The sequence below is a fragment of the Primulina eburnea genome, chromosome 2 (assembly GCF_022965805.1).
Source record: "Primulina eburnea isolate SZY01 chromosome 2, ASM2296580v1, whole genome shotgun sequence".
NCBI lineage: Eukaryota > Viridiplantae > Streptophyta > Magnoliopsida > Lamiales > Gesneriaceae > Primulina > Primulina eburnea.
Window position 1 is genome coordinate 44,677,927 of NC_133102.1, and position 13,083 is coordinate 44,691,009.

A 13,083-nucleotide genomic window follows, 5' to 3' on the forward strand; every position below is an offset into this window, starting at 1 on the left:
TCATAGAAAGTGGCGGGCCAATATTATTTTTTAATTATAATCTCCAGCACCCATATCCAAGCTTCCCCGACATGAAATGTAAGTAAATACAAACCATGCTTTTAATTATTTAATGATATTATGATCGCATTATGTATATTATTAAATAATAATATATGGTTATGCATGTGCTTCAGATCCATTGTATAGAAATTAATAATCAGGCAATTCATCATTTTGAATTTCCTAAGTACTCGGGCTAAGATGTAGTACAATTAAATTTTAACTACTTAGTTAAAAATCTCTTTTTTTGGCGTCTTAATTCATTTTATGATATATATAATATCATTTTATAATATTTGACTGCAAACTTGTGATTGAAACGTGACATTTGAGTTGTTACGTGGTTTTAAAAAATTTGTTTATATAGCTAACATTATTTATAATTTTTGATAGATATACAAGTGCTCGATTTTCAATTGTATTTTTAGCACACTTGATGGATGTACGTTTGTGTGCCAATTGATGGTGTATATATAAATAAATAACTTATAAAGACTTCAAATTGTAAAAGGAAATTCTAGAATTTAAAACCTTTTTGGACAATATATATTTGAGTGAGTATTATGTGAGACCGTCTCATGGGTCATAATCTGTGAGACGGGTCAACTCTACCCATATTCACAATAAAAAGTAATAATTTTTCATGGGTGATCCAAAAAAGAGATCTGTCTCACAAATACGACCCGTGAAACCGTCTAACACAAGTTTTTGCCTATATATTTTATGTGCCATAATGTATAATCCACTAAACTTCATGTATCATATAAAATAATGATCCTTTCGAATAATAATAGACACAAGATTTCTCCCTTCACTCTTCGGACCTCCGATCAGGGCTTGGTGATTGCAGGTGTTTTTCTACTTATTAAACAAAATTATACAATCCAATTCATATCTTTCACATCTAAATACAGACAACATTAAAACAATTCACCGCTAAACAAAAATATGCAATGCTTATAAAATTGAAATTCATTTTTTTAAAAAAATAGATTGATCCGATTTAACCTAATTTTTATAAATAAAAATAACAAAAATCGAATTGAATTGTTAAGATTGGAACTTGGACCTAACTCAACCCCTTTGATCCATTCCTCCATTCTGCATCCCCCAACTGTAACATTTTAGCATTTGCTTACCAAGAATGTGCAAATAACGCAACATTAAATTCGTAGTGTTTGGATTTTAAGTGATCCATCAGTTGATTGAGCACAAAGTATACAAGATCAGACGCTTCATGTTTCTTGCCGTCGACCATGAATTCAGAAATCCGGCCGCTGATTTCAATCGAGCTTACTGCTTCATGCTTTTGCACACCATAATCCTTCATTAGTTTCCACATCTTCTTTGTGTCATCCCATCGTCGAGCTTCGCAAAAAATGTTTGACATGAGCACGTACAACCCCCCGGTGTAAGGTTCCAGCTCCAGAATCTGCTTTAATACTAGTTTTGAAAATAGAACATTTTTATGAATTCTACAAGCACCAAGCAAAGCACCCCAAATAACTATATCCGGCCTTGTTTCCATTTTCCCAACCAGAGAGAAGGCCTCTTCAAGGCATCCTCCACGGCCAAGAATATCTATCATACATGCATAGTGTTCAATATCATGATGTATTCTGTATACATGACTCATTTTGTTAAAGAAATATCTACCGATATCAATTAAGCCACAATGACAACAAGCAGAAAGCAAGCCAGTGAAAGTTATTGCATCGGGCTGTATTCCAGAGGTTTCCATCTCTTGAAAAAGTTTGATCGCTTTATATCCAAAGCCATGTAATGCAAGGGAACTGATCATTATATTCCACGAGACGACATTTTTCTCCGGCATGTTCAGAAAGACATCAAAAGCTAACTCTGTTGAACCACATTTCGCATACATGTCTACAAGGGAATTACACAAAGTGACAGTAGATTTTACCTCATTATCATGGCAATAGGCATGTAGTTTCTTTCCTGTAACCAAATCACCTAGTTGACTACAGGCCGAAAGGACACTAACTATGGTTGTTTCATCAGGAAGTACACCAGTATTACACATTTGGTAAAAGAGTTCTAATGATTTCTTGCACTGACCATTTTGGAGATAACATGAAATCATTGAATTCCAAGAAACCACATTTTTTACAGGCATATGGTCAAAAACACTTTCAGCTAATTCAACAAATCCATGTTTAGCACATGCACTAACCATGGAAGTCCAAGAAACCACGTTTTTATCAACCATTCGCGTAAAAACTAGTCCAGCCTTCAGCAAGTGCCCACACTTGGCATACATATCCAAAAGCGCGTTTTGCACATAAACATCAATATTGACTCTATTAATCTCAATATACCAATGAACAAACCTCCCCAGCTTCACATCGTAAATTCTCGAGCAAAGCGAGATTAAACTAACAAGGGTATGCCCATTAGGCTCGAAGCCTGCATCCCTCATCTCATGGAAAAGACAAAATGCTTCATTCCAACTACCCATTTTCGCATATCCACCAATAACGGAGTTCCATGACACTAAATTTCTGATCTCAATGCCGTCGAAGACTTTCCTGGCACACCCAATCTTCCCACAACAAACGTACAAATTGATTAAGCCATTTTGCACAAATACATAAGCTTCAGAAAACCCCAATTTTAAAGCAAGCGCATGAACCAAAACCCCGTCCAGGTATGACTTCTGAACAGCACACGCTTTCAGTATAAAAGGAAAGGTAAACTCGTTCGGAAAAATCCCAGAATTGACCATTTGCCCGTAAAGAGAGAGAGCCTTTTCCGACTGTTGGCCATTCAAAGAGGCCCTTATTAAGATGTTGTACATGTATCGATTCCTTTGGGGAATTTTTCCGAACAGGTAGTGCGCATATTGAAGATCACCGAATGGATCCACGGCGCAAAAGGAAATGAGTTTGCTGAGGGTGATGATTTCGTGTGTCAGACCTTGGAGGATTATTTGGCCGTGAATAGCTTTCAGTTGGCTCATAGAAGAGCATTTTTCAACGACAGAATGCAGCAAATGGTGGGAAGAAGAAGAGGGAGCGTAGGAAGTGGCGGTGGTGTATAGAAAAGGGGGAGGGTGGAGATTATGGCGCGAGACAACGGTCCAACGCTTGGGAAATTTGAGCATTATTTTTGCTCATTTGGACCGGCTTTCATCCTTCCTTTGATTGGAACAGAGTTGAGAGCAATCACTTTCTTCGTTCAAGAAATATGATCTTTGAAACTTAAATCACATGTTCAAAATCTATAAATTGTAAGTCATGTAATTAATCATTGTAATGAAATCCTAAACTAGAATAATTTTTTAGTTATACAAATTATACCTCCGATTTCTATATCTTGAAAACCCATCATTCATACATCTTGAACAACTTCACATAATTTTTTACATACATTAATGTTCAGTTCAGGGTAAGAGAAAATTTCAAATTCTGTAACGTTAACGTATCGAAAATTTCGGCAACGATATTACAAAACTTTTTCATAAATTTGATATTTTTCAATACAATTCCAAAAATTCGTTATTTTTTTATGACATTTAGTCTTGAATACATGTATAAAATATAACAAATATAGCATTATTATTATTATTGATGGTAAAAGGGAAGATTAATGAAATTTTGTAATCATTGCCATGTAAATTGTAGGCCGAGGTCTCAATTTACTAATACACGATAATTGAGAGTGCCTCATAAAATAATAAAACAATAATTCACTCCAATTTCACTTTCTACATTTGTTTCTTTCCGAAGTATAAATTTCATCTATAAAAACAATCAACCAAAAATAAAAATTGCCTACAATGAACAACACTGAAATTTGACATGTATGATCAAAAACAAAAAATCACTGCATGCCTAACCCGGATACCGTAAAAATGGAAAACGTAAGGTGTAAAAGTTGAGCTATAGAGAAGGAAGAAGCCAAAGATTGAAGAGAGATGAGGCAAATAGCAGAAACCATGACAAGAATGCCATTGCAGCAGACAGTTGATATCGTGTGCATAACTTTAGGCCGCAAAAGCCACCAGCAGAAAGAAAAAGATTGGTCACACTGGCTGTTGAACAAGACGCGCCCAGCGATAGAAACGATAGAACCTACAGAAATTGTTTATTTTTTTTTTGCATGTTAGGGTGTTGTTTTTGTTAGTTGCAAAAATGTGTTTGAGGAGGCTTTTAGTTACCCAATCTCCCATGAGAACAATGACGAGTATGCCAACTTGATTAGGTGTGCGTTTGAAGAAAGCAAAGTATATATCTACGACAGCCAAAGTCAAGCTCCATGGAATCGTTAAGCCCATGATTGTAACCAAGAAGCTGCAAGTAGAAAATTTTATCACAAATATGTGAAAAAGCAATCACATGTGCAAGAACGATACAGAAGCAATTCATTATCTTAACAAACGTGTAGTGGACAATGCAGCAGCAAAGAATCATGTAAAAATTGACATTAAATCAGCTCTAGATTGCCTAACAGATAAGATCCAACTTTTATGTCTATTTCTGTACCTAGTCTTTAACTTATTACCTCTTTAGAGGTTGTTTACTGACTAAACCAAATTTCCCATGTCGAATCATCATTTCTCTCTTGGCAAATCCTATTCATCTCCAATTGTAGAAAAACAGTTCTAAATAACTGCATTTTCCCAGACTCGACCTTCCCATCACAAGACACAGAACAGTGCTTGATATCGATCATGAAAAACTAATCATGCATATTTGTTCTTCATCCATTCATCAATGTTTAGGTGTCACCTTCACTTATCATCAAAAGTAAAAGCATGCACGTAATCCCTCGTCGTCTTTAAATGAAGTCAAATAACACCGAGATGAGTCACAGATGAGCCGAATCATCAGCAAAACTAAAACTTTGGATGCGACATATTTACAGATCCTTTTGCATAACACTGGTGTAACTACCAAGAATCATAATATAATCCACCACGAACTCCAAACACAATTATCCTCCATATGTACAACTTACCAAACTCCATAGCAAAACCACTAGTTGCGTTTAACATATTAAAATGCAACTGCTTGATCTCCCTTCCTAATTTTAAAAAAATGTAATATTTATTTATTCTCTTACACGCATCTGATTCTGGATTTTAGTAATGCCCACTCAAAAATGTCAAACAATAGATGTTATGTGTTAACCACTCACAACCACCAATAATTAAGAAAGGAAGAGAGCATAAAGTTTGTTACGATGGAATCCGTGTGATCCCTTTGCCCCGTTGATGATCGACCCAAGTTCATAAAGTCAAAAATACAAAACAACCAATCGAATGCTAAAAAGAAAACAAAAAGAAGGGTTGTTGTAATCGATTTACAAAGAATCAGTATCCAATAATCTACAAGAAAAGCAGTAAAAATGAATGATTCATTACTCAGATTTATATATAAAAGAATGTAACATAGGATGTAGAATTACCAGAAAGCAGTGTAACTGTAGAACTCAACATCTAAACACATGAAAAGCAATGAAGCGACAGCAAAAATGGCTTGTCCCAATCTCAAGGCCAAGCTCGCGCTTGTCCCCAGAGAACCCGGCAATTCTTCCATCCGAACCAATCATAATAATCCCTTTTCCTCAGTTTTCAGTTATATAACTCGTATCAATCGCACAGCTTCCTCGATCATGGCCATTCAATTCCTTCCACCGGCCACGCCACGTTTCCCATCAAAAGAGAATAAGGGATTGAAGGAAAAGAAAAATGAAAGCAAATTCTTTGGGATTTAAAGGAAAAAAGTTCGGAACCAAAAAAAGAAGAGAAAATTTTCTTCCTGCGTGGATTTGAGGATGGAATGGCAATACAAATGGTGAAGAGTGGACGGAGGAATAGGAAATGAAGAGTTGGGTAGAAGACTTATTCTATATTCTTTTCAGTGAGTAATATAAATAAATTTCACTTAATTTAATGTTATTTACTATCTTAACTTTATTTTAAAATTTTAATCAAAGTTTCCTAATCTTTTTTCAATAATATAACGTCACAACCGCTAAAGTTGTCAGATTATATATTAATTATTACTATAATTTTGTTTTAAGGTATCGTCGTGTATGCATGAGTGTGTTATCTTCGGAATCAAATATTCTGTTTTATTCTGTGTTAACTATACATAAATAATTGTAAGAATAAAATTTGATGATTGGATAACTAAGCAAAACAGAAACTTTTCTAAGTTTTCTTAGAAAAAGCGAAAAGAAATAGTTAGGAAGAAAGGGAGGATCCAAATGGGCTTTTAGAATATAAGGTGCTCTTAATTAATTAGTTGGTCATTTTTTAAAATCAGATACTTTTGGAAGATTCTTGAAAAGGAATCGAGTGGTTTTAGATTGAATGTGAGGTGATATGTAGTACAGGTTCTTAAATTTCCATTTCAAAGAGAGATCATTAAAGCCCAGAATAATATACAAGAATTGTAATAGTTTTGAGTGCAACTTCGCTTGGAGCTCAGTGCCCTTTAAAGGTACAAGACAACTCAACCAAGAAACAGTAGAATGGTGCTCATGTTAGCCTAAGACTCCAGCTGACCATACCAGATGCCTTGAATTTTGACCTCCTTGGGAGCCTTCGACCCCAAATCGGTGTCCGATGGCTGGATGCTCTCGAACACTCCAATCACCTCACCAGTCTCGGGTTTTGATTGGGTCACGCTCAATGTAATCTTCCCTGTCGAGGAAGCGACGTTCTTTATGTTCTCCTTCTGGAGCTCCTCCTCGTCTCCCCTTCCTCCAGCAGGTAAAGCAACCGCATTGTCATATCCAGTAGATCCACCCCTACCCTTTGGGTCAAGGAAAGATGAACCTCTGTATGATGGCACCAAAAATTCCCCACTAAATCCATTTGGTTTGCCTGTAGCCACAAGCTGCTTGATGGTGAAGAGGAAAGGCACACGCTCACCACCAGGGAGCTGAACGGTGACAGCCGCATAGTCGATCCCATCCTTCTCCTCAAATTTGATGGAGCCATCTTGAGATACTTCGAATGGTCCCTCAATCTCGTCAAGGGTGTAGGTCAGACGGGTCATGAGCTTGGTCTTTTGGAACTCAGGTGGTGCATTCTTGTTTATGCCTTCTGCCTTGACAGTGAATGATGTTGGCTCTAGGCAGAATTTCTGGGCCTTGTATTTGCCTGGTTTGAAGGCAAAGCCATCGACACCACCGACAATAGTTGGGCACTGATTAGCAGTTCCCGATCCTTTCACTTCTGTGTAGGTCTGGCTCTGAATTTCATCGTATGTCAGCCGTTTTGGAACACCTTCAGCGTTAGCTCCCTGTGCAAATCCAACAAAAAAAAAACGTTGAAGGTTCCAATGACAAAATACACACCGACACACATGAATTTATGTACCCACACATTCAAAATAACAAAAAACTTGCTGAACTTCTATTGAACTGTAGGAAGTACAATTTTGGGAATAACACTGCTATCACAACCAAATTCAACCAGTTCATCTACTCCTCGATCAAGTCTTCATATCTCAAGATCCAAATATACAGGAAAAAAAACTAAAACTGGTTTTTAACTCAGTGTGGTGAGCTAAAAATTCCTATCACCCATCTTCTCTTATCCATTTCGATTATTTCAATTAATTTCGTTTACCAGACTCATGTTTATCCAAAATTTTACATAACTCTTCATGTATCTTACTGTTTAGCACAAAAGCACAATCGGGAGTGATCTGAAACATAAAACAGGCAACCAAACGTTGGAGGTCCTCAATTTCACATGCCTGGATCGTTCAATAATTTTCAGTGGTCTAGTTCTTAGTCACTTCGTATTTGTACTTTCTGAGTGTTAAGAAGAACTTTATTGTCATTTCTGGGTGATTTTAACGAAATCTCCTCATAACGTCGGTGAAGCTGGTTATATATGTTTCCATTAAACTCGTAATTTTTTTAATCAAAATTGTTCTTCTGCAACAGCTGTTACCATACCTTGGCATACACATTTGGCCTCAATAATCGAATTCGAAAAGCTAAAAAAGATTCAATCCATACCGAGACGACGAGTGCCGAAGTAGCAAGAGCAAAGCCAGCAATCTTGGCAGCATCGGTGAACTTCTGAGCCAACTCCTTGACATCAAGAGAGCATGTCAGCCTTGCGCCGCCGGGTTCAACTCCGAACGCCTTGCCGACGCTCTGAAGTGGCCGGAGCTGGGAACTGTTCCGGGCCGAGACACCAACCTTGGTTGGTTGCATAAGAGTGGCAGCAGCCTGTAGTGAGGTGGCCATTTTCTTGATTTCAAGAGACTAATTGTGCCTCTGGTTCTCCTTATTAGTTATTACAAAGGGGGGGTGTAGTATTGGATGACACGGAGGACGAGTTATTTTGGTGGCTTTGATTCGAGAAGGATAAGATACCAGATAAGGTGTTCTTCTACTGGTTGGATTCAGTTTCTGTTTTACTGGTTCTGTCGGGTGCCACGTGGCAATCTAGGTGTTTTGGATAAAGATATTTGAGTGATGTCATATTTATATAAGACAAAAAACTCAATATAAAACTTCAATTTGTCAAAATTTTATTATATATTGAATATAAAATATCGTAATATAACAATAAAATCTTGTGATATGATGTTGTAAATATCGATATAACGATATATTGGTTGTATCTTTAACATAATTCAAAATATTTACACATTCTTAAATCAGACAATTTTGCGTTGCTTGGATTTTGAGAGGAACTTTCGTCACTTGTAAAAATTTGCTACAACAATTGAAGTTTAAGTTTTTATATTTAATTGATTGATTCTCGAAGGGTAAATGAGTATTTAATCAAGATTTTAAAATATATTGTGCTATTTTGTAATGCCATATATAGCAATCAAATTGTTTAGATTATGAACATATATTTGATTTTTAAAATTTTAATAATCTCTGAGTATTTAATATTTTAAAATATATTGATTGATATTAAGCTACAATCTAATATAATAAAAATAGAAGATTTTTGTGGGGGTAAAAATTCTGACTAGTATGAATAAAAATTCAATTTTTAAATGTAAAATAATGATGCAACGATTGATTTTGAAAAAAACATATTAAAAAACAAACAAAACACAAACAATCGCCCTAGGTACTTGGTAGCAGGTATATTTGATTAGAATGGGTTTGATGAAGAAAAATAGACCACACACATCTCAAATCCAAACTGGTAAATCCCATTTCTTAAAAGTCGTTTCATTTTAAAGATAATATAAAAAAGTATGTTTTTGTTTGACGATCTCACGAATCTATATGTAATATTAGTCAACCCTATCGATATTCACAATAAAAAAAGTAATACTCTTAGCATAAAAGTAATAATTTTTCATTGATGACCCAAATAAGATATCTATATCACAAAATACGACCCGTGAGATCGTCTCACACAAGTTTTTGCCAATATAAAACATGAGGGGATACATGTATTTTGACCGTCTAATGGGGGTCGTCATGAAGAAGTGTGTGTGTGTGTGTGTGTATATATATATATATATATACACCATATGTCGTATCGTATCGTACCGAAAATCTTATACCGTATATCGTATAGAAAATTACGATATAAAAAAAATCATACCGATACCGTACCAAAATTTTCGGTATATCGGTATACCAAAATTTTCGGTATATATAACTAGCATACCGATTATACCGAAATTGTACGATATACCGAAATTTCGGTACGGTATCGGTATATACTGTTTTATACCAAAAAAAACCTTACATTTTAATTTTTTTAATAAATTTATAGTTTTAAAATATTATATATTTTAAAATTTTGTATATTTTTTCGGTATATACCAAAATTTTCAAATTATATACCGTTACCGTACCGAAAAATACGGTATCGTTACCGTACCATACCGTACCGAAATCTTCGATATACCGAAAATTCAATAAATTCAGTATTTTTTCGATACGTTATCTCGGTATACCGAAATTTTCGGTATTTTTTCCTAGCCACATGTTGGAAACTCTTCGACTTAAAAATAATCTTTCAACGGAAAAGGAATTCATTATACAAAGTCTAGTACAAATGACACACATATTTGTCTATCGGTTAGTTGAGCACTAAATAGCTTTACACATATATTTAGCTATATGCAAAGATAGCATTCATTGACCAACTTTTTGATATGCTTATTTCTCTTATATATGAGCAATTGCGTCTTCAATGAATTAAACAACAAAAACATGGAACTATTCTTTAAACATGGTTCATGTTTTTCTTTAAACTCTCCAGTATATCTTGGCTAAGCTCTCTTCTATCTCAGGTAAGCAACACTCTTCAGACCTATCAAATATGCCAAGGATGCAAAAGCCCCTGTGGACCAAAAGTTGGCTGAAAATTAAAGCAATAGCACAAAGAAATCAGTATCAAATTCCATCAACCAATTCACCGAGATGGATCAAACGACACAAGGAAACAGCTCGTGAAGTAAACAAAACAAGCACAAGCACCCAAAAAGGGTACAATCAGCTAGTTGTGAGATGGGGGTGGAATTAATAAAAAGCTGAAATTGCAGCAGGTGAGGAAAGAATTTCCAAAAGCCACGACAATCCTACTTTGTGGCATGGTCTATGATTTTTTAGATATTCGAGTCCATATCCCGCTGTTTCACCATTCTGTTTTCACGTGATTTGGGCTAATTATTTAGAAAAAAATCAGGCTCAGGGCATGAGTCTCGTGTAATTGGTCACATTGCATCGACAAGGGACCAATTTATATAATGAGATATTATATTCTTATATCAAAATAATAGATTCACTAGGGCAAATCAATCACTCGATGAATGATACTGATGTTATCTTAGTGAAATGGATGAGTCGGATAAGGGGGCTACACCGGATCAAATCAATAATTTAGTGTTTAGGAATTTAAGTGAAGATAATGGCTTTGATAACACCTGCAAACAAGAAAGTAATTCGTGAATCGGAGTCGGAAGAGTATCCGGCGTAGCCACTCCTATGCCTAAGTTAGCAGTTTGAAGATGAACACAAGCAGATATATGAGAGAATATATGTGACTGCTTAAAAGTTCAAAGATTTTTCGAATCATTAAATGAGAAGTATACCTGTTATTTATAAGGGAAAAAAAGAGTTTCCCGTACCACATACTAAGTATGTCAAGTTGACTGTCCATACTATAGCTTCTGATGACTTTTGGAACACTTCAAACCAAAGTGGTTCTAATAGATTAGACAGCATGTATCAATCATACTCGAGTGTGGTGCAATTCTCGAGATGGTCTGGATGGTAAGGTACCCGGGTGCTTGTATGAGGGCCCAAACTATTGATCACTCGGGAAGAGCAGAAATGCCCGGGTAATGAGGAAAGAACCCGACGTATTGGCTCTGATCCAGACTATCCAATGAATAAGTCGGGTTAATGATGATCTGGATCCTTATGAGGGTATCAGATACCAAAGTAACACTTTATTTAGCACATTTTGTCATCTTCCGTTGGATGAACTCTCTCCATTAGTCTAAAGTATAGATCCCTCGTGTTTTTTGAGAGGTACATTTTTTTTTTGAGGATCTAATAACTTATGTCAGGTCAAACCATACCATATATAGGCACCCATACAGCATATTAAAAACCCATACCCATGCACACGGATCAAGAAATGAATCCTCCTTTTAACGAGTATAAGTTAAAGCCTCTCTCAGGTCAATGTGTGGGCAAATTTGCACGAATCAGAATAATGAAAAACATCACGGACCCTCTGCTTAAAGGTTTATGTGTTAGGATTCCAAACTCGATGGAGGAAGCTTGCATCATTCTTATTTATGAAAAGCTGCCTAATTTTTGCTTTGGGTGTGGAAGATTGGGCCATATCTCTAGAAATTGTGAGGTCAGCACTATAAATCAAAATGATTTGGATTTTGGTAATTGGATGAGAGCTCCCATGATTCCAGTAAAACATCGGCCAGGGAATGTGCGAAACCGTAATTCCGATTATAGTGTTCCGCCCGATCAAGGAGCAGCTACCGATACACTTTCTGACTCTGAGATTGGTAAATGTACAAATCTACTAGAGAACAACCTAGTAAACTCAGACAATTCTGGACAGCGAGTAATTGACGAGGAGGAATCTGATACAGTGCTTTTACAATTGGATGCCTATTCCAACCAATCCGATTTGATGGGAATATCTGGACCCCTTCCAATAAATGAAGCTGTGGATATGGATGGGCAAGGCAAAAGGAATGTATTGGGGGAAAATACGAGGGACACTAAAATAATCACTATAATGGCAAAAGATAAAGAAGCGATGATCGTGGATCCTGAGATTCCAGTTAAGGGTAGGAAACAGTGGAAACGCCTTGCTCGGGGAGATATGGTACACTGTAAGGATCATGAACTAGAGGTGAAGAGTGAAGGCGGTGGTAAAAGGACCAGAGAGTCCCTTGAGCAATCTGTAGTGGCCAGTAAGAAATTCAAACAAATGTCAGGTTCAACTTATTTATCTGTTGAGGAATTGGCGGCGGCTGGTGTACAGCCCCGCCGAACATTATGAATTGTTTTGTTTGGAATGCACGTGGGCTTGGGAACCCACGTGCATTCAGAGAGCTTAGGCGTCTTGTTGATAAAAGTCACCCGTCTTTGCTTTTTATTTGTGAAACTAAATTATATCAGTCTCAATATGCAATGTGGCGATACTATCTTAAATTTAAAGGTATATTTTCAGTTGATTGTGAAGGTAGGAAAGGTGGACTGGTTCTGTTATGGAATGATCCTTACGATATAAAAATTTGTTCTTACTCATCTGGTCATATTGATTGCATAGTGACTCACGAGCATAATGTCTGGAGGTTTACTGGCTTTTATGGTAATCCTAATCCCTATTATAGAACTTTTTCTTGGAAAATTCTCAGTCGTTTACATAGTATTCATGAGCTTCAACATCTACCGTGGCTTATAGGGGGAGATTTTAATGAAATCCTTTTTGAAAGCGAGAAATCTGGAGGATCTTTGCGTTCCCTGTCTCAAATGTCAGCTTTTCGTTCTGTGATCAACTCGTGTATGTTGAGTGATTTGAATTGTACT

The 13,083-nt window shown here is 36.2% G+C and overlaps 3 protein-coding genes across 3 annotated transcripts; all 3 read right to left on the reverse strand.

The window, feature by feature from the left end:
* Positions 1-1,065: 1,065 nt before the first annotated feature.
* On the reverse strand, positions 1,066-3,347 carry LOC140824783 (pentatricopeptide repeat-containing protein At2g29760, chloroplastic-like). Its single transcript, XM_073186335.1, has one exon. It carries the CDS (start codon positions 3,164-3,166, stop codon positions 1,178-1,180), a length of 1,989 nt encoding a protein of 662 aa, XP_073042436.1. The 5' UTR covers positions 3,167-3,347; the 3' UTR covers positions 1,066-1,177.
* Positions 3,348-3,670: 323 nt separating this feature from the next.
* On the reverse strand, positions 3,671-5,986 carry LOC140823575 (CASP-like protein ARALYDRAFT_485429). The gene is made up of 3 exons (XM_073184986.1): positions 5,473-5,986; positions 4,223-4,355; positions 3,671-4,136 (listed from the first exon to the last, which is right to left on the reverse strand). Exons 1-3 carry the CDS (start codon positions 5,601-5,603, stop codon positions 3,945-3,947), a joined length of 456 nt encoding a protein of 151 aa, XP_073041087.1. The 5' UTR covers positions 5,604-5,986; the 3' UTR covers positions 3,671-3,944.
* Positions 5,987-6,414: 428 nt separating this feature from the next.
* LOC140823574 (oxygen-evolving enhancer protein 1, chloroplastic) lies at positions 6,415-8,345 on the reverse strand. The gene is made up of 2 exons (XM_073184985.1): positions 8,047-8,345; positions 6,415-7,319 (listed from the first exon to the last, which is right to left on the reverse strand). The coding sequence occupies exons 1-2, from the start codon at positions 8,278-8,280 to the stop codon at positions 6,561-6,563; spliced, it is 993 nt and encodes a 330-aa protein (XP_073041086.1). The 5' UTR covers positions 8,281-8,345; the 3' UTR covers positions 6,415-6,560.
* Positions 8,346-13,083: the final 4,738 nt, after the last annotated feature.